General features: G+C 44.3%; 1 protein-coding gene across 3 annotated transcripts in view; it reads right to left on the bottom strand.

Moving 5' to 3' along the window:
• Nucleotides 1-20,803, bottom strand: part of DAPK2 (death associated protein kinase 2) — a 162,568-nt gene extending 141,765 nt beyond the window's left edge. For 2 of the 3 annotated variants that reach the window (XM_073579380.1, XM_073579378.1), the window contains exons 1-2: nucleotides 20,707-20,803; nucleotides 12,202-12,301 (exon numbers count right to left, since the gene is read on the bottom strand). In XM_073579380.1, the coding sequence (XP_073435481.1) occupies nucleotides 12,202-12,263 (62 nt within the window). In that variant the 5' untranslated portion in view covers nucleotides 12,264-12,301; nucleotides 20,707-20,803. Of the gene's footprint in view, nucleotides 1-12,201; nucleotides 12,302-20,606; nucleotides 20,659-20,706 lie in introns of those variants that run through there. The other variant, XM_073579379.1, reaches the window with a different exon arrangement.
• Nucleotides 20,804-22,415: the final 1,612 nt, after the last annotated feature.

Genomic DNA, 22,415 nt, shown 5'->3' with positions numbered 1-22,415 from the left:
GCAGTGGGCGTCGCTGAGGGGCTGGGCTTCGTGACCACTTCCTGGCAATGAGGTATTTCTGGCGTCCTCCCAATGGGGAAGACGCCTGGTGATTGTGTTGTATTTCTGCACAGTTCTGGCCCCTATAGGTTCTATACTTCTCTTGTCTAGTTGTTTCCTCTGGTCCTGTTCGTGTTTTCCCTGTCTTCGTTCCGTTACCATTCTCCCTGTCTGGTCCGCCTCCTCTCGTCCGTGGTTTCCACTTCAAGTCTCCCCTGCCTGTCATCTTTGTTCTGGCTTCCTGTCCGGTCTCCTGCCCTCCCCTGGGCTCTTTCGGTCTCAGCTCGTTCCTTACTATATCTGCCCCTGGGGCATCCCTGTTGCTCTTCCGGTCATGCTTTTCCTTCGAGCCATCCCTCTTGGTACCGGCTGTCACGGTCCTAACCCCTGCGGTCTTGCCCCTAACGATCCCTGTATAGGGGTCGGTCATCACCTGGCGCGCTCGACCCAGGGGCTCCAGGTCCGTGACCCAGAGGGCCCACTCTCGGACGTAGTCTGCTCCTAAGCGTCACAGTATCACCAGGCCATGGATCCCGCCGGTAACGCGGCCACAACGCAGAAGGAACTGCTTTTCTTATGAGAGAATCAGACCCGGATTATGTCCTTTATGAAAACCATGGACACCCGGCTGTCCGCTTTGCAAAACACTGATCCAGGGCATGCTCCCCTATTAGCCAGTCTCCAGCAGGAGCTTGCACAGCAGCGCAATGCTCAGTCTCACATTTTGGGATACATGGCGTCCGTTGACGATCGACTGCTTGCTTTGCAGTCCTCTGCGGCCGCCTCTACCCTACCCCGGGACGCAGTTTAGTCTCTGCTCCCTCGCCTGGGTAAGGCTCCCAGGTATAGCGGAGACCCTAAGTTATGTCGGGGCTTTCTAAACCAGTGCAGACTGTGCTTTTTCAGCTCCTTCCCCAGCAATACCCCACTGATCGCGCCAAGGTGGCGTTCATAGTGTCCCATCTCGAGGGGGAGGCTCTGGCCTGGGTGAATCCTTTGTGGGAGAGGGATGATCCTGTAGTCTCTACTATCCAGAATTTTCTGGAGATGTTCCGCAAGGTGTTTGACGAACCCGGTCGCATAGCGTCTACTACGGAGGCCCTTTTTAACCTCCGCCAGGGTTCCCTTACTGTAGGGCAGTACGCCATCCGCTTTCAGACTTTGTCTTCTGAGCTTGGATGGAATAATGAGGCACTGGTGGGTGCTTTTAGAGAGGCCTCTCTGGCAAAATCAAAGACGAGCTTGCCGGTCGAGACACCCCCACCTCCCTGGAGGACCTCATATCCCTGGCTACTCATATAGATCTGCGCTTTTTGGAACGCGCGCGGGAGTCAGCTAGGGAGAAAAGGCCCTTTAGGTTGTATCAAGCTCCCATTCCACGTTGGTCTGTACCGTCTACTAGCGCTATTCCCGAGCCCATGCAGATAGATCGTTTCAACCTGTCCGAGCAGCGGCGCAGGGAGAGGATGACAAACAGTCTCTGTCTGTACTGCGGTGGAGCCAACCACTTTGTGCGCACCTGTCCTGAGAGACCGGAAAACGCCTCCACCTAGGCCAGATGGTCTCCCTGGGTGATCATAATTCCTCTCTGCCCCTTACCCTTTCAGCTTTGATTATTGCAGGTCGGGAGCGTAGATCTGTGGAGGCGTATGTGGACTCAGGTGCAGCTGGTAATTTCATTTGTCAAGAAGAGTTTAAATTACACACAAGGGGGCACCATTGACATATAAAAGGGATCCAACCAGACCTATACAAGATTGATGCCAATTTACAAAGAAGAGAGAAGATATAGGCCACACATTGGGGATCACCCAACATAGGATTTAGCAAAAATTGTAACAATCTTTATTTAGACACACAAACCAAAACACCCAATCGTTAAAAACATTAAAATTGGTCACACATGTGACATGAAAATCTAGGCTCAAAATAGAGCCAAACCCTCATGGTGCTCCAGGTCCGTGACCCAGAGGGCCCACTCTCGGACGTAGTCTGCTCCTGAGCATCACAACAATGCTCTGCTGGAATTTTAGACCATTCTTCTTTGGCAAACTGCTCCAGGTCCCTGATATTTGAAGGGTGCCTTCTCCAAACTGCCATTTTTAGATCTCTCCATAGGTGTTCTATGGGATTCAGGTCTGGACTCATTGCTGGCCACCTTAGAAGTCTCCAGTGCTTTCTCTCAAACCATTTTCTAGTGCTTTTTGAAGTGTGTTTTGGGTCATTGTCCTGCTGGAAGACCCATGACCTCTGAGGGAGACCCAGCTTTCTCACACTGGGCCCTACATTATGCTGCAAAATTTGTTGGTAGTCTTCAGACTTCATAATGCCATGCACACGGTCAAGCAGTCCAGTGCCAGAGGCAGCAAAGCAACCCCAAAACATCAGGGAACCTCCGCCATGTTTGACTGTAGGGACCGTGTTCTTTTCTTTGAATGCCTCTTTTTTTCTCCTGTAAACTCTATGTTGATGCCTTTGCCCAAAAAGCTCTACTTTTGTCTAATCTGACCAGAGAACATTCTTCCAAAACGTTTTAGGCTTTTTCAGGTAAGTTTTGGCAAACTCCAGCCTGGCTTTTTTAGGTCTCGGGGTAAGAAGTGGGGTCTTCCTGGGTCTCCTACCATACAGTCCCTTTTCATTCAGATGCCGACGGATAGTACGGGTTGACACTGTTGTACCCTCGGACTGCAGGGCAGCTTGAACTTGTTTTGATGTTACGGTTAACAGCGAGTGATCCACTAGCTAGAAATTATATCTTCACCAGCAAGCTAGACAAATACTAGAAATTAAAACTAATTTACTTTATTCAGAATAAGATTAAAAAGGACTTGGTCCATTCATAAAATATGCACATGTACAAAAACACAAACACTAACAAGAAGGAACCGCTCAATCAAACGCGGTAAGACCAAACTACAAAAACTTTCCGGTTTACTCTTAGTGTCGTTATCCAAATTATGCACAGACACTCCTTCAGAGTATCCGCTTAGTATAAATTTGTTTGGAACAAGCACTCTCTTATAGTGCTGAAAATTGTCTATAACAAATCCATTGCTCTTGAATCGATGTGCTACTACTATGTCACATACATCATCATCACTCACAATGATCTTAGACAAATTTTATAATAACAGCCTTTTTTACAATAACCGCCTAAACAATACAAAATGGCATGGCATAAAGTCTGAAATTTTGAAACTTAGGTGTGAACCTATACATTGCTCTTAAATCATGCAGTTCACCACCTCCACAGACTTTTTAAATAATATCGTATATCATGGAGAGATCTCACCCAAATCCTTTTCAGTAATGGGTTCCTCCATGTAACGCTCCCTTCTCCCTACGCGTTTCACCGTCCAGATCATCAGGGGAGTCTCTGAGTAAAGCTTAATGCCTACATGAGAAAAATGCCATCACTGGGCTGTTCATTTGCTCGCTTTTTAGAACATGCACTCCTTAGTGTGTTCCCGCCTCATAAAGATGGGCGGGTGTATGCCCATGACCACTTCCTGTTTCTGTGTTACTATAGTGACAAGCCTATTGCTCATATATTCCTAATACCACTTACTAACTCGTTTACAGTTAGCCCTACCGCATATTCATAGTATGCGATTGCACAACAATCGACCTTCTTATAGAACATATGATCGTGCGCGCTCTTTCTCCTTCATTCGGTTTATCGGGTTGCCTAGTAACGCGCTGACGTCACCCTTCTTTTACTTTTCTTTGAGTGGACATACCACGCATGCGCGTTCTATATCAAGTCCAACCCTCTTTCCTACGTCAGAGCGCACATTCCCTCCCATCCTTGAGTCACCATCCAGGGACATACCGCGCCTGCGCACTCCACACACAGCCGCTTCTTTACAGGCTCTAAACCCCTAAATGCACGCAGTCCCTTCCATCACAGGGTTATCCTATGGGAGCACTTATATATTTATATCCCCTTAACATGCGCTTCTTCTAATAGTTTCTTCTCGTCTGTCAAATGAATAAGGTTAGCGTTATTTAACAAGACGATGATACATAGAAGCTTTAGTATTTTTTAATATTTTTAGCCGATCAATATCGATCTATACACGCATATTATTATAATTAAAATTTTTAAACATTATATGGCAAATATCCACTGCCATCTAATGATAAGTGGCATATACATACTTTTGATGTTAGTCGAGGTTCTTTATCCAATATCTGCACAATCTTGCGTTGAAATCTCTTGTCAATTTTTCTTTTCCGTCCACATCTAGGGAGGTTAGCCACAGTGCCATGGGCTTTAAACTTCTTGATGACACTGCGCATGGTAGACACAGGAACATTCTGGTCTTTGGAGATGGACTTGTAGCCTTGAGATTATTCACGCTTCCTCACAATTTGGTTTGTCAAGTCCTCAGACAGTTCTTTGGTCTTCTTTCTTTTCTCCATGCTCAATGTGGTACACACAAGGACACAGGACAAAGGTTAAGTCAACTTTAATCCATGTCAACTGGCTGCAAGTGTGATTTAGTTATTGCCAACACCTGTTAGGTGCCACAGGTAAGTTACAGGTGCTGTTAATTACACAAATTGGAGAAGCATCACATGATTTTTCCAACAGTGCCAATACTTTTGTCCACCCTCTTTTTTATGTTTGGTGTGGAATTATATCCAATTTGGCTTTAGGACAATTCTTTTTGTGTTTTTTCATTTAAGACAAATTAAATGAAGATAATAATACCAAAGAATTTGTGTTTGCAATCATTTTCAGGAAGAAACTGAGTATTATCTGACAGAATTGCAGGGGTGTCAATACTTTTGGCCACAACTGTATGTGCACAGTTATGATATACGGTAGATATCTTTTATATAGAGAGGTATAGATATTTTTTTGTTGCAATCATATTTGTGGTTTATAATTACAAAGGTTGAAAAAAGACACAATTCCAAGTTCTACCTTTTTCACATTGAAATGCAAGCCATTGCAATCACAAGAGTAGGAGAATTGTGCAACCGAAGGGTTAAGTAATTTTGTTTGAAACCGTTTTTTGCATTATATATTTTTCTGAAATGAAAAGACAGTACATATAAAAAAAAAATGAATGCAAGAATTTGTCATTTGTTAAACCGCAGGTGGCAGAATGGGGGGTCACTTCTGACATTTAGCTCTAGATCACCTCCTGATACACAGTAAATTATCCTGTCATCTAGCACATTCCGACAACTATTAACCCAGTCTCCATAACACCAGCTTTTCTCATCTCTTCTTCAGCAACCTCAATGTCTGATGTAATGTGGGTTTCATCTGGAAATCATTCCAAGTAAAAAAAACCCTGTCCAACGTCATGATGAATTTGTAGAAAAAGTCTGCCACAGATCAGACATAAGAACAATAGATGAGACGCAAGAGCTATTCATTCCTAATGCTAGCACATTCAGGGCTATTGATACTTCTAAATAGTGTATATTTTTTATATCTTTAGGATGTTCTTTCTACTTCATCCTTTCCCCAGTCCACAGTTCCTGTTAAGACACATGGATGACATTCGCTTGACAACTTATAAATTTGACAAATTGGTGAAACAAGAACTTTTCTCACTCTATTATTATTATTTATATATCACCATTGATTCCATGGTGCTGTACATGAGACGGGGTTACATACAAATTACAGATATCACTTACAGTAAACAAACTAACAATAACTGACTGATATAGAGGGGAGAGAGGACCCTGCCCTTGAGGGCTTACATTGTACAGGATGGTGGGGAAGGAGACAGTAGGTTGGGGGGTTGCAGCAGCTCTGGTGATGGTGAGGCGGTAGCTCCGGTAGTGGTGAGGAGGCAGTGGGGTCATTGCAGGCTGTAAGCTGTTTTGAAGAGGTGTATTTTCAGGTTTCGTATGAATGGTCCAAATGTGGTTGATAGTCGGTCGTGTTGAGGCACAGAATTCCAGAGGAAGGGGGATATTCGGGAGATGTCTCGGAGGCGATTAGGTGCACAGCGAATAAGTGTGGAGGAGAAGAAGGAGGTCTTGAGAGGACCGGAGATTACGTGAGGGAAGATATCGGGAGATTAGTTCAGAGATATATGGAGGAGACAGGTTATGGATGGCTTTGTAGGTCAGTATTAGTAATTTGATCTGGATACACTGAAGGAATGGGAGCCAGTGAAGAGATTTGCAGAGGGGAGAAGCGGAGTAGTAGCAAGGATAGAGATGAAATAGGCTAGTTTCACACTAGCTTATGGAGGAGCTGCAGAGGGATACGGACTTCCTACGTGAAGCTCCGACCGCGCCTCCTCCGTTCAGCTCCACCTCCGTCGGCATGCGGCCTGCATACCCTATCTTTAGCATTGGGTACGCAGGTCATGCTGATGTATGCGAATGCCTCCACATGCATCATTTGATGGTGCGGTGACCACACCAAAATGCAGCACGATGCGTTCGGCACAGGTCACCGCACCATCAAAATGACGAATGCGGAAGCATCCGCATACATCGGCATGGCCTGCATACCCAATGCTAAAGATAGAGTGCGCAGGCCGCATAACGATGGAGGTGGAGCTGAACGGAGGCGGCGCGGCAGGGGGCGGAGCTTCACAGAAGAAGTTGGCATCCCTCCGCAGCTCCTCCATACGCTAGTGTGAAACTAGCCTTAGTCAAGCAGCAGAGTTAAGGATGGACTGGAGAGGTGTGATCATGTTAGCGGGGAGGCCACAGAAAAGGATGTTGCAGTAATCGAGGCGGAAGATGATGAGGGCATGCACAAGCATTTTAGTAGATTGAGGGTCGAGGAAAGGACGGATTCTAGAGATATTTTTGAGCTGGAGGTGACAGGAGGTGGAAAGAACTTGGATGTGCGGTTTGAAGGACAGGGCAGGTTCAAGGGTTACTCCGAGGCAGCGGACTTCCGGTACGGGGGAAAGTATCCACATTGAGTTTGAGGAAGCGAGAGGAGAAAAAGGAGGATGTGGCTGATAGAAAATCTGGGATTTTGGACAGCAGAGAGGTGACGTCTGGGCCAGAGAGGTAGATCTGGGTGTCATCAGCATAAAGGTGGTACTGGAATCCATGGGACTTTATGAGTTGTCCCAGGCCAAGTGTATAGATTGAGAAGAGTAGGGATCCTAGAACAGAGCTTTGGGGGACTCCAACAGAGAGAGGGTGGGATGAGGAGGTAGTGTGGGAGTGGGAGACGCTGAATGTGCGGTTGGAAAGGTATGAGGATATTCAGGATAGGGCGAAGTCTTTGATGCCAAAGGAGAAGAGGTTCTGTAGTAGGAGGCAGTCTTCAGCTGTGTCGAAAGCAGAGGACAGGTCTAGAAGGAGGAGTATAGAGTATTGCCTGTTAGCTTTGGCTGTAAGTAGGTCGTTAGTGATTTTGGTCAGGGCCGTCTCAGTGGAATGATGGGGACGGAAGCCAGATTGTAGATTGTCAAAGAGCAAGTTAGATGAGAGGTGGGAGGAGAGTTCAGTGTGGACGTGCTGCTCCAGGAGTTTAGAAGCGAATGGGAGCAGCGATAGCTGGACATAGCGGTTGGGATGAGGGTTGGCTTTTTAAGGATAGGCATGATTGTGGCATGTTTGAAAGCAGAAGGGAAGGTACCAGAAGTTAGTGATAGGTTGAAGAGGTGGGTTAGGGATGGGATATGTGTGGTGGTGAGGTTGGGGATGAGGTGGGATGGGATTGGGTCAAGTGCACAAGTGGTGAGGTGTGATTTGGAGAGGAGACAATTAAGCTCCCCTTCAGTGATGTTGGAGTGGGAGGTTATGGGATTTGGGCATTGGGCAGGTATACAAAGGGGTTGTGGTGGTTGACCAATAAAGACTTGCCTTGTTTGGTCGATCTTATTTTTGAAGTGTGTGGCAAAGTCCTCAGCAAAGATGAGGGAGGTTGGAGGGGGCAGTGGTGGACGAAGAAGGGAGTTAATAGTTTTGAATAACTGTTTCGGGTTGTAGGATAGAGAAGATACGAGGGTTGTGAAGTAGGCTTGTTTAGCAGGGGTGAGGGCAGATTTGAAAGCAGTGAAATCATCTTACGACTTTGTTTTCTTCCAACGTCGCTCTGCAATCCTGGACACTTGCCAGAGCTTTTTAGTGATGTTATTGTGCCAGGGTTGTCTATTAATATGTCGCACTCTGCCATGAACGAGAGGGGTGACTTTGTCAATAGCTGATGCGAGAGTGGCATTGCAGAAAGCAGAGGCACTGTCTGTGTCGTGGTGTGAGGATATGGATGTCAGTGGTAGAATAGATATCAAATAAGGAAATGGTTGCACTCAATTGCATCAAGGCATATCAAATATGAAATATGTGAAATACGAATAGCATAATGGCTTTTGTAATCTAGAAAAAACATATGAGATACTTAGCACAAAATTTGGCCAAAAGATGTGAGCCCATTCACGAACGTCAAGTTGATCTAATTGAACGGGTCCGTTATTCTAGTTGCCTAGTGTGAACTAACCTCTGGCTAATAACATGGTAAAGCCTGTATTTATAAGAAGATAGGAACCAAAATGTGACTGGATGTAATTAAAATCACAGCTTGATGAAGGGCGGAGTGCTCAGTCAGAAAGCTAACATACAAATGACAGAAAAAACTGATGGCACATCTAGAACTAGTCTGAATAGGTGCATACCAAAAAACAGCTTCATCAAGCTGTGATTTTAATTACATCCAATCACATTTTGGTTCCTAGCTTCCTATAAATACAGGCTTTACCATGTTATTAGCCAGAGGTTAGTTCACACTAGGCAGTTAGAATAGGGACCCGTTCAATGAGATCACCTTGACGTTGGTGAATGGGCTCACATCTTTTGGCCAAATTTTGTGCTAAGTATCTCATATGTTTTTTCTAGATTACAAAAGCCATTATGCTATTCGTATTTCACATATTTCATATTTGATATGCCTTGATGCAATTGAGTGCAACCATTTCCTTATTTGATATGCAAGCTGTTTTTTGTTATGCACCTATTCAGACTAGTTCTAGATGTGCCGTAAGTTTTTCTGTCATGAGTGGTAGAATAGAGTCAGAGAGCATGTGAATGTCTAGGTATGCAAGGTTTCTGCGGTGGTGTGCATGTTGCTGGACATGGGTGACAGGTGAGGAGGACAGGGAGGAGAAAGTGAGTAAATGGTGGTCAGATAGAGGGAGAGGGCAGGTTGTGAAGTTAGATAGAGAGCAGAGACGGGTGAAGACCAGGTCTAATGTATGTCCGTCTGTGTGGGTGGCTGAGGAGGACCACTGAGTAAGTCCAAAAGATGAAGTAAAGGACAGAAGTTTGGAGGCTGTTGACCGAAGGGTGTCAGTGGGGATGTTGAAGTTGACTATAATGATAGTGGGAATGTCAGTGGAAAGAAAGTGAAGAAGCCAGGTAGAGAATTAGTCAATAAAGGCAGTGGCTGGGCCTGGAGGTCGGTATATGATGGCCACTTGGAGGTTGGAGGGAGAGTATATGCGGACAGAGTGGACTTCAAAAGAGGGGAGGATAAGGGAGGGTAGAGTGGGTATTGGGTTAAAGGTGCAGTTAGTAGAAAGGAATAGACCCACTGCTCCACCGTGTCTGTTGCCAGGGCGAGGAGTGTGGGTGAATTGGAGGCCGCCTTAACACAGCGCAGCAGGGGAGGTGGTGTCAGAGGGTGTCAGCCATGTTTCTGTGAGGCCGAGGAAGGCAAGATTGCAAGAGAGAAAGAGGGCAGGAATCACATGAAGCTTATTGCACATGGAGCGGGCATTCCAGAGTGCTCCAGCGAGAGGGAGGAGGGGGGTGGGCGTCAAGGGCACAGGTTTTACTTTGAAGAGATTGCGGTAGGTGGGGGAATTAATGGGAAGTATTAGCTGTGGAGATATGTCGCCAGCAGTGAGAAGCAGAGAGAGGTAGAGCAGGTGGCGGCTTGTTTTATGTTTTATTAGGAGAGATCTTAGATTAAAGAGCAGGTCAGCAGAGGAGGTCAGGTGGGGAGATAAAAGGGAAGGGGTCTAGCAGATTCGGCATGGTCCCTTTAACACACTTAGTCACACAATTTCAGAAGTAGGACCTGCAGCGATCTGTCTTCATTATCAAAGTATTCTTGATGGGTTTGTCACTTTATTAAAGAGGTTGTCCACTACTTTAGCATTGATGACCTATTCTCAGGATAGGTAATCAATGTCTGATCAGTAGGTGTCACCCGGCATCCTGCCAATCAGCTGTTATCGGAGTCGGCGCCGGCCGAAAGCATTCGCTTGCCCCGACCACTATCAGAAGAAGGAGCAGCTTCACAAGTGAGCACTTCAGCTGGCGGATGCCGCCAACACCAATAACAGCTGATCGGCGGGTGTGCCAAGTTTTGGACTCTGACAGAATAGACATTGGTAACCTATAAAAATAATAATAATTTTTATTTTTATAACGCTAACATATTCCACAGCACTTTACAATTTTAGAGGAGACTTTTACAAACAATAAATACATTACAGAATAATACATAACTCCGATACAAAAAGAAGTGAGGTCCCTGCTCACAAGCTTACAATCTATGAGGAACTAGGGGAGACAGACAAAAGGTAAGTGGTAAAATGTGCTTATACTGTACAGTCCTGCAATAATATAGTAAATAGGGTATGTACATAAAGCTGCATGAACCGGTCACCAGTCAGTATGTGTACAGTACAGACACAGAGGGCTATTAAGTGCATGGAGGGTGTGAACAGGTGCTATGAGGGTCATGATTTTGAAGAAAATTTTGTATGGGCAAAGCAGGGTTAGTTACAGATAAGTAAGGTGGGGCGATAGGCCAGTCTAAAGAAATGCCTTTTAGGCCAAGCTTAAAACTGTGGGTATTGGGAATTAATCTACTTGTCCTGGGTAGTGCATTCCAAAAAGTTGGGGCAGCACATGAGAAGTCTTGGAGACGGAAATGGAGGTTCGGATTATTGAGGATTTTAGTTTTAGCAGAATGGAGAGCACGGGTAGGTTGGTAGACTGAGACAAGGGAGGGGATGTAGGGTGGTGCTGAACCGTGCAGCGCTGTGTGGGTGAGAGTGATAAGTTTATATTGAACTCTGTATCGGATGAGCAACCAGTGCAACGATTGGCACATGCTAGAGGCATCAGTGTAACGGTTGAAAAGGAATATGATCCTGAATGCTGCATTCAGGATGGATTGGGAAGGGGAAAGTTTAATAAGAGGAAAACCGATTAGTAGAGAGTTGCAATAGTCCAGACGAGAATGAATAAGAGCTACAGTAAGGATTTTTGCTGAGTCAAAGGGAAGAAAGATGTAGGATTCGGTATCCTTCTGGTATTTTGACCTCGGACCGTTACCTGACTATGACTTTGTCTCTTCCCTTATGATGTACCCTCTTGGCTATTGACTTTTGACTTCTCAACTATCCCAACTCACAGTTTGTTCTTGAGAATTGACTCAGCGTCACAGGGTAATCACCTTCCCTGGGTCCCGCACAGGCTCACCATCGCTGCTCTCATCTGTGTTTTGGCTGCAATGGTGACATCATGTCAACAGCTCACATTACCTCTGCCACCAATCACTGAACTTGGCAGCTCATGCCATCTACATCCGTAGAGCCCTCTGAGCTCAGTGATTGGCTGCACCAGTGATGTGAGCTGTCGATGTTATGTAACCACTGCAGCCAAAACACTGAGCCTGGAGCAGAAGCAGAAAGCAGGATACTGGGAAGGTGAGCATCTGTTCTGTTTGTTATGTATATAAAAGCTATTGAGGTTTACTTTTCTTAAAGTGGATAACCTCTAAGTATTATTGCAATTCAGCTTCAGTGAAGTGAATGGGGATTTTCTGCTTTACCAGATGCAACCTGTTTATAAAGTTGGCACAGTTTTTTTAAGAAAGCTTCCATGCTTTAAAATCCAGAACAACCCAGGTAAACTACAAAATTCAATTTTTTTAAGTATAAATCTCAGTGTCCCTTGATAATATCCATACATTCCATTATTTAATTTCATATTTTAAGGCGCACGGTTTATGTTTTGATATTTTTTTCATGCCTACAGGTCAGCAAATGGAATGGTAAAGAAATAAGTAGCATTTTCTGGTTTAGATAATATGCATGTCACATTGATGTAAGCAAACAGCTGCAGGGCTGTCGACAGCTCGGAAGAGTCACATCATTATTTTAGGGCCTATAATCCTGTAAGAGCTGTAAATAAGCCTCATGTTACCTTCCTAGCTCGTCAGCTATGGTGTACAGGTCTTCCACCTTCTGCTGCTTGAACACAGCCATGCTACGCCTTCACGTCAGAGGAACTTCATTGGAGAAGGCTGCGGAAAAACATATAATTTGAGTGGTGTGAACAGTTCTGAGACCCAGTTCTAATGCATCCCTTTGAATTACATAAGGCAACAGTCAAGTTTTATCATGCAGACGTATCGCTCAGCATCAAGTAATTATAAAACAAACAGTTGGCATGAGCTAATCCTAATTAGATGTCTTCTTATGGATCACACACTTCTACAATGAGCAAAGTGACACATGTGGGCTGAACCCGTATAGTCAGTGGCAAGTGCCAAGCGTGCATTATGAAAAAGTTCAGGAATTCTCAGTGCTCAAATATCTTAAAATGTTTAAAGCATTTCTGCAATGGCCTACGATTTTTAACAAGTATTCACATGTTAGGTGAGCAATCCAGAGCAAGGGAAGCTGATGTTTTCACATTATCTTCGTGAAGAAATCCCCTTGTAAGCGTGAGACTGATAATAGCTCAGAGATACGTTATTTCTGTCAACCAGGAGATCCATTTTACCAATATTCACTGCATTCAGGCACAGATATCATATAGAAAAGGTTTAGTGTTCTTACTTTTTCTAAATATTAATACATGGAGAAATTATTTCCAAAATATCAGGTTAAATGCATATTCCAAACCAAAGTAAATAAATCCTGTAGAGCAAGGGGAGAACTGATCATTTTCCATACTGCTCAGTCCTACTCGGAAAGTCATGCATTCGTACAATAGTAGTGTATTCGGGATAGCTGTATATCTGTGAACTCTAATTTTGTCTTTTTTCTTTTTTTGCAATATAAGGCTATGTTCACATTTTCTCCATTTACAGTGTGTACCAGACAAAGCTCCTGAATTGTACATGATATGAACACTGTGATGGATACAGAACAGTGACCTCCATCACCCGTAAGCTACACTACATGGAAAAAAGTATTGGGACATACCTTTTCATCAATGAATTGAGTTTTCTCGGCCAGTCCCATTAACACAGTTGTATAAAATCCAGCCCCTCACCATGCAGTCTACCTTTACTAATATTTCTGAAAGAATGACTAATAAAGGGATCGTTGAATTTGAGCCTGATCCTAATAGGATGTCACCGAAGTAACAAGTGATTTCATGTGAGTGGTATTATTGAAAAATTGAAGCATTTGAAAACTACAGCAACTCAGATATGAAGTGGAGACCTCATTAAGTTATAAAGCGGGGTCACCGAGTGCCGAGGCGCCCAAAGTATATAAAAGTCACCTATGCTCTGCTGACTGAATAACTACAGAGCTCCACAGCTGCACAGCATAAAAACTGTGTCGGTAGCTTCATGGCATATGTTTTCATGGCTGAGCAACTGCAGGGTTAACTTAAAGGATTTGTGAAATGATGGAGCCTGATGGACGAGTCCTGTTTTGGTGAACACAAGGAGGATATTACTTTCCTGACTACATTGTGACAACTGTAGTGTTTGATGGAGGATGGGTGATGTATAGGATTGTTTTTAAGAGGTTGGCCTAGTTTCCCTAGTTTCAATGAAAATAAATCGTAATGTTTAGTATACTAAGACATTTTGGTCAGTTCTGTGCTTCCATAGTGGGAACAGTTTGAGGAAGTCTATTTTCTGTTCTAGAGTGACTGTGCCTCAAAACACAAAGCAAGGTCCATAAAGACAGGGTTGGATGGAAAAACTTGACTGGGTGCACAAAGCCTTGACCTCAAGCCCATTGAGAACCCATGGTATAAAGCAGAACAGAGATTGTGAGGCAGGTCCTCTTGTCCAACATCAGTGTCACAAATGCTCTTTTGATTGGGAAAAAATTCCCACAGACACCTTCCAAAATCTTGTGGGAAAACTTCCCGTAAAAGCGAAAGAGGTAATAGATGCAAAGTGGAGACCAACGCTGTATTAGCGCCTATTGATTTAGGATGGGATGTCATAAAAGCTCCTGTAAATGCACAAATCTGTAGGTGAGCCAATACTTTTGTCCATATAATCCATAATAGCATCTGTTTGATACACAAATCATGCTGATCATTTCAGATGTGTTTATCATGCACTTTGCAATCTTTAATGTACACATTAAACCTATGGTAAAAACGTGATGTGAATAGGGCCTACACAACTTTTTGGTACTAGAGGCTAATGGGGGTTCTTGTGGGATATATACTTATTTTATCCCACTTCATCCTGTTTCCTCTTTTGTACAATTCCAAAGAAATGTAACTACCGTAATTTTAGACACGTCTATCTTTTTTGTGCACAGAACCTGATAAGCCACTTTTCCAGTTGTTCAACTACAATTAAAGCACAAATTGGCAACATACAGACAGCATACGGTGTATCTGGTATCAGATTCATGTTTGCTCTGTGACAGGAAGGTCTCACTTGTCATTTCCAGGTGATCTTAGTGAAAAGAGCTCATGTATATGGTCTTATCTACGGAGCTACAATGGTGTCGCCATAAAGGTCCTGGAGGCATCTGCTGTACTTCCGGATGCCTCCGATTCATACAAAGGCAGTTTTTTTTACGCTTGAATATTATGATCAATCCAACAGGAAAAACAAAATGATGGCATGCTCCACTGGACTCTGTCATTACACAGAAAACCCGAAAAATCACGATGATTCACCGCAGAATTAAATTGGGTTTTGAAACTGACCGACAGAAAGATGTAAAGACTCTTTAATGTCAAAGTGGAAAAAATCCTTACAAAGCAATCTACATTCATTACAGTTATAAAAATATAATTATGCTTTCCCTTCAAGTCATTATTTTGGGTAAATTATAGTCATGAGTCTACAGTGGCTTGTGAAAGTATTCACAACCCCCCCCTTGGCTTTTTACCTATTTTGTTACAATACAAGTTGTGGTTAAATATCTTTGTAATCTGATTTGTGTGTGATGCATCAGCACTAAATAGTTTAAGTTGGTAAAGTGAAGTGAGAAAAATATAGGCATAAATAAAATTTTCTGGATTAAATAACTAAAAATTGGCATGTGCATATGTATTCACCCCTTTTGCGATGAAGCCCCTAAAAATTTATGCTGCAAGCAATTACCTTCTAAGTCACATGGTTAATGAAAGGAACATACCTGTGTGCAATCAAAGTGTCACATAGTCTGTCAGTATATACACACCTTTTCTGAAAGGCCACAGAGGCTGCAACACCATTAAGTAAGAGGCACCACTAACCAAACACCACCATGAAGATCAAGGAGATCTCCAAACACGGAAAAAAGTTGTTAAGAAGAACAAGTTAGGGTACCGTTACACATAACGATGTCCCAGCAATCCCACCCACGATCCGACGTGGATGGGATCGCTGGGACATTGTTAGATACCAGCGTGCACTGCAGGAAGAGCGGAAGGTGGAGGCAGAGCGGCGCACAGACAGACCAGCGTAGCTCTGCTATCTGCTACTCCGGTCTGACAGACTGGAGTAGCAGATAGCAGAGCTACTCCGGTCTGTGCGCCGCTCTGCCTCCACCTCCCGCCCTGCCTGCAGTGCACGCTGGTATCTAGGGTAAACATCGGGTTTCTAAGGGCCCCGCAGCCCTTAGAAACCCAATGTTTACATTGGTAACCAGTGTGCAGCGTCGCTCATCGCTGGCTCCCGCTGACACACGCAGCGATGCGCCCTGGCCAGCGGGAGACCAGCGATGAAAAAATGGCCCAGGACAATCCAGCACGATCAGCGATACCCGGCAGGGGGGCCGGTCGCTGCTGGATGTCACACACAGCGATCTCGCTGGAGAGATCGCTGATGTGTCACAAAATCAGCGATCTCGCCAGCGAGATCGCTGTGTGTAACAGGCCCTTTAGGATTGGGATATAAAAAAATATCCCAATCTCTGATGATCTCCCAGAGCACCATCAAATCCATTATCATTCAATGGAAAGAACATGGTACCACAACAAACCTGCCAAGAGACGACCACCTACCAAAATTCAACCAGACCAAGATGGGTGTTAATCAGAGCGGCAGCACAGAGAGCAAATGTAATCTTGAGGGAGCTGCAGAGTTCCCCAGCATACACTGGAGCATCTATACATACGACTACAATAAGCCGTACACTCCGTAGAGGTAGATTTATGGAAGAGTGGGCAGATAAATGCAATGTTTCTCTTACAAATACTTCATTGACTAAACTAAATTTGCCACAAATCTGGTTTACTTTACAGAAATAAAAACCTGTCTTACTTTTTTTGCACCATTAAGTGTTTTGTACATATTTTTCAACATACCAAAAAGGAGACGTGGATTATCTAGTGGACCAAAGTAAGCCAACTAATAGATGTACACAAATTAAACAAGAGGTCTCAAACAAAGCACAAAACATTTTCTTTCTGCTTGCAGTTAGGGACCGGTTGTAATGAGGGTAATTGACGTTAGTGCCCGATACCCTAAGCTACAGAAGACTGGAAGCAGGTCTATGGCCAGATTATCTTCATTGTTGCCTTTGCCTTCAACTTTGGCAGTGTGCATCATCAGGCAGGGAGCATGTCTTCAGCTCCGCCGTCAGCAAGTCACATAGTAGCTGCCGAAAGCCATTATCTGCCTCCTGCCTGGTGTTTTCTCTATGACTCAGATGCCCAATGACATAATTGTGTCATTTGCCCAGTCCCCTTTCAGGAGAGAATTCATGTAGTCATCTGAAGAAGTAATTATTATTATTTTTTTAGCTAGTGGGGTAGAACATGATGTGGCTGTGGGTGGGAGAAAGTGCATGTCATTGCAATGAATTGGAAGAGGGGTGGGTGAGAGGATATGCAATTGTAACAAATTGAGAGGAGTAAGGACATGTAATTGTAATGAATTGGGAAAAGGGAGATCCCAAGGAAAATCATCCATTGCTCTTGTGGCTCTCATCATTCGCCTCACATACTTCCATCTAATGTGACGTGACTCAGCTTGGATTTCCATGTTTACAGCAGAGAAAGTCCATTTCTTGATTCCCTCCAGATAAAGGTTGTGCTGCCCTTGCTGTGGTTCAGTGACTAATGCAAATATTCATGTTTGTGAAAGGATTTCTGAGACAAAGTATAGCTTATGCCAGGAAAGTAATGCTAAGAGTTTTGCTGACATCTTTAACTCTCTTCTTATATTAAAGGGTTACGCCAAGGTTCACCCCTCCGAAGTGCACCACTCCTCTGTCGGGGGTCGAAAAGAGTGGTGCACTCTTGAAGATTGCCAGTTCAAACCAGCAGCATGGTTGTGCTTCTGGCCTAAACTTATTGTCCTCCTAAGCCTCTAGCAGAGTCAGCTTTGTTTCTGCGGTACGGGAACAGTGCAGGGGGATGAAGCAGGCGGTATCCAATGATCCGTGAGAAAACTGTCAAGCATAGAGTCTGCAACGGGCCGCTGCAGGGAGGTAATCATAGCCTAAGTTTTCTTTTGAATATATCCATTCTATGTGGGCACTCAGGTAGGAAATGTACTGTCCTATTGCCTGAGCATCTGAGCTATGCACCTCTCGGGGAGGGGTTTGAGTGATCGATGGAGGTTTAGGACCTGGACCCCCACTAATCTGAATGCAATTCAAAGGGCGCTCAAATAATAAAAAAATGAGAAAAACTTATTAATAATTTTACCTTTTTGGCTACGACTTACAGTTGGGTCTTTATTCTATGGACATCTTACTTGCAAAGCTCATTTTTATACAGCGCTCACTGACACTAAACTACTATGCTCTGTATAAGGTACTTTCACATGTGGAAACTCCCATTAACCATATAGTCACTGGAGGTTCCCTAGATAACCCCAGACGGCACAGATAAGTGAAATTGCTCCTGCATGCAAACTCTTAGACTGTAGATAAATCTATTTCATGTATAGGTATAGACACAACCTTCAGCCTGATACTTGCCATGTATCAAGAATTTTCCTCACCACGGCAGATGCCCTGGGGAAAGTGCCCAAGAGAGCAAATAATCAGATTTGTCTAGGTTTGTCCTACGCATGGTGCTGACTGCAGGATCATGTGCATGGAATACCAACAAGTAAAAGGCTTGGGGAGTTGTTGGTACGCCACAAGAAAATGATGCAGAACCCTCTGTAGACTTAGGTCTGATACAGCCAATCTATACTTTACATCCCTGAGAATGCAGATACAAAACACATGTTGTGTATTTTTGGTGGAAGAGCATCTACCTTACACTATTAAACATTACTGGCCTCTGACTACAATTTTATATATTTATCTATTTTTTTTATCTGACTTCCTGGGAAATTTATCTGAATTGAATGCACATTGTATGCTATTTTAACAATCATTGGTTCCTCATATATACATTTTGTAAGTGTTAAACTATTCTACACCTTATTGCTTTGGGGTTATTCTTGGCTCTCACATCACATTCTATGTGTTGGTTTGTGTTGATAGATTTATTTATGCTTTTCAATCTGCCTTATAATAAACCTATTTTTTTAATATATAAAATCCATGCCCTGATTTTTTTTTTGTTAGATCATAGTATCGGTGTCACTAAGCATTTGTTGACATATCACAGTATACTGTAAGCAATGTCGGACCGGGGTGCCAAGGGCCCACCAGAAACCAACTCCAGGGCCCCACTTTCCAGCTTCATGCAAATTTGACATTTTTCTCAATCACAAATTTATTTAATAATGAACTGGATAGATTGGTAAATGATTAAGATGCTGCCTGAGTCTGTACTGTACATAGTGATTAAAGTATAAAGGGCCAAGTTCTGCTCATATAAGAGTGGGGTGGCCCACTCTTGCACAGGAGCCCACCAGAGGATTCTTCTGTTCTCCTGTGGACCTGTCCAAGCCTGACTATACGTCTTTGAAACTAAGGTTTACTCCAAAAGAGACACAACCCATGGTAAACAGGCTGGTGGTTTCACATTGACGCAACACTTAAAGCTAAATTCACATAACAACATGACTTTAACATCTCAGAACCCTGTGACGGCTCAAGATCAGCATCTATGGTCTAGTCTACAGGAGAGATCTCGATTCTCCACAGTTCTTCAGAGAAGCAGACACTTTGCCACAATACACAGAATCTCTGGAGGTAGACCAACTTCTCGCTGGTAGGGCAGATTTTTTCTTTTAGCGGGATAGTTTGCGACACCCCACTGCCACGACTCTCTGGCATGGATGCTGTGACACTCTCTTCTAGACTCGCTAAACTAAGCTCTTCCCTACATCTGGATCCATGCTGTGCCTCCGCACACACAGACCCCACGTGCATTCACAGTGCCCCATGCACAGACCATAAAACCGGTCCCAAAGCTGAATTGTACATAAAATAGAAATCTAAGAACATTTGGACTTTTATGGCAATGTCAATGTGTTTGCTAGCTCTTCACTAGTCAAGTCCACCACTAGAATTAGCTGCAACACACAAGTGTGCCACTAAATAGTACAAAGTGCATGACATTCCTCTACGATCTCCACTGATGTCATCCCCAGCATCTCCCGACCTTGGCTCTGTAGAGCCTTGGTATTTTGTGGAATAGTATATAAATTACTTGTCAACACTAATGTGGATTTTTTGGCAGATCAATGGTGTGTCAGATTATGGTTTGCTTCAATAAGGACCGGAGAAAATGCAAATATCCAAAGACTCCATATATAACAACCATCCAAGTGTCTAATTCTAGATCTCAGATAATAGACATGTAATGATTATAGAATTCTATAAAACACCCGTGTCATAAATGTGTAATTACTACATGCTGCATGTTAGTGTGTCGCAATGTATTATTTATGACGGTTCGCTTCTAAAAATAAAGTGTGCTTTAGGAGACGCTCACAGCCGCCACAGCATGCTCTCTTTTATATTATGGAGCTGCTATTTATGCAATTCCCCGAAAAGCAGTGAAAAAAAATTACATTTACAAGTAGAGAAACATGATAAAAAGTTGCATTTAATGCATATAAGAAAAGATGTGACATGGCCAGGCTGTGATCCGAGGTGTGTGTTAGTACTTTTGTTATTCTCGGCCACAGCACAATGAAATTAATGGCAGTGCCGACCTCTCCGGTATCGGACATTCCCCTTTGACTATAACTGGACTATGTCGTTACATTATACACTTTCTGCTGGATTCTGTGACACAGGTATGAGATCAGCCATACAGTGCCATACTGCGGTCAGCATTTACATCTTCGTTTGGAAATAAAAGTATAAAAGAAATATCTGAACCTCTTCTGTATCTTGGACACACTCCTGATTTCAGATTACAAATACTGATGCAAAATACTGACCAAATACTGACGTGTGAAATAAACCTAAGAAAATCCAGTTCTTGGAAGCAGAGATCTGTAGACCCCCAGCCAGAAACACCCAGAAATTGTACAATATTAATATACTCACAGTCATTGCAAGACTGAGCCCCTACTCTGTGCAAAGAGCCTTCATCTACCCCAGACAGGAACCGTAGAGACCATCCCCAAGCTACAAAAGACAGACATACCTGCTGTGCCAGTCAGGCCGGTCCACCACAGTTTGCAGAACTCGCAGGGACGTCTTCCTATCTGTCATGAGAGCACTTCTGTAATTGTCCGCGTACCCTCGCCCTAGTCATTTACATCACACAACCTCAGAGACACCTAGTGCTCATGTCAGGTACCGCAAGCCCCATAGGTAAAAAGGATGTAACTGTGAGGATCTCTAGAGGATCAATACCAATACTACAGCTAAACATATTTCTGCATAATTTCCACTACAGTTAAAGGGTTTGTCCAAGTTTTTCACAATAGTCTGTATTGATGCTATGTGACTGCAGACTTGTAAATCCTCACACTGTGCATAGCCTGCGTTGCCCAGATTCCCCAGTGCAAGTATGTGATATGCATAGTGGAAAAAAGTCTAGAAAACGGCACACCCCAATCTATATATAAAAGTGAATGTATGTATGTATGTGTGTGTGTATCACCGATCATGAAGCATCTTTCATTTCAAAAGAGCTGTTTAAAAGAAGCTGAGCTGTGATTGGTTGCGATGAGTGTGACGTTCGGGGAATGGACAACGTCCGAGAGTGGACCCTCTGGGCCGTGGATCTGGAGCCCCTGGGTCGAGCGCGCCAGGTGATGACCGACCCCTATACAGGGATCGTTAGGGGCAAAACCGCAGAGGACAGAACCGCGACAGCCGGTACCAGGGGGGACGGCTCAAGGACACGGAGCACCAGCGGGGGCAAGAACACTGGACAGAGAATTAGAGAACCTGAGCAGGGTTATAGGATGAGGAGGAAGCCAGGCAGCAGCTCTAGTAGGAGCAATAGGAGTAGCCACAGGGACGGAGGGAGTGCAGACGAGGAAAACCCAGGAGAGGGTACAGGGGCGGATATGCAGAAGGGAAGTGACCCAGGGAACCAGGAGAGTGAGGCGAGGAAAGGGCAGGACAAGATGGAGACTGACAGGGAGAAGGTGAAAGGAATTAAACGAGGAACCTATAGCAACACTATAGAGGCCAGAACAAAGTGTGGAATAGCACACACAATCCTCAGGCGTCCTCTCTACAGAGAGAACGCCTGAAATACCTTAGGATCCGGAAGTGGGAAGTATGCACCGCCCTCAGCGCCGCCCACCGCCGGCAGAAGAGGGAGCGCTGGCGTGCGCCCGCGGCCTAAGGAAGGAGCGTAGGGACGTCGCAGGGCAGGAGGCTGGGTGAGAGTGCGCGCTGCGGCGAGGATGCCGGTAAGGGGTGGTGGCAGCTGGTGCCGCCGGAGAGGACGCGAGGGCGGGCACGGACGGCAATGTTACAGTACCCCCCTTTACATCCCCCCTTTCTGAGATTGGCCAGAAATCTTTTCAGTATTAGGGGGGCGTTGATACTTTCTCGAGGCTCCCAGGACCTCTCCTCAGGGCCAAACCCCTTCCAATCAATAAGAGAGTCCTCCCCCTGACCCTTTTCATGGCTAAAATGTCCTTTATTTCAAAGATATCATCCGACCCAATAGGTGAAGGAGGGGCAGTGGAGACAGGTTGGAACCGATTCAGAACTACAGGTTTCAGGAGCGAGACATGAAAGGCGTTAGGGACCCGGAGTGAAGGCGGCAATCTCAGTTTATAAGCCACCTCATTGATGCGTTTCAGCACTTCGAAGGGACCGATGTAAAGAGGACTCAACTTATAGGAAGGAACTTTCAAGCGGATGTGCTTGTCGAGAGCCAGACCTTGT

Source organism: Dendrobates tinctorius, unplaced genomic scaffold, assembly GCF_039654945.1.
Source record: "Dendrobates tinctorius isolate UK_male_01 unplaced genomic scaffold, ASM3965494v1 ptg000062l, whole genome shotgun sequence".
Classification (NCBI taxonomy): Eukaryota; Metazoa; Chordata; class Amphibia; order Anura; family Dendrobatidae; genus Dendrobates; species Dendrobates tinctorius.
Note: the sequence above shows the minus strand (reverse complement) of the source record. Positions and strands in the feature narration are given on the sequence as shown.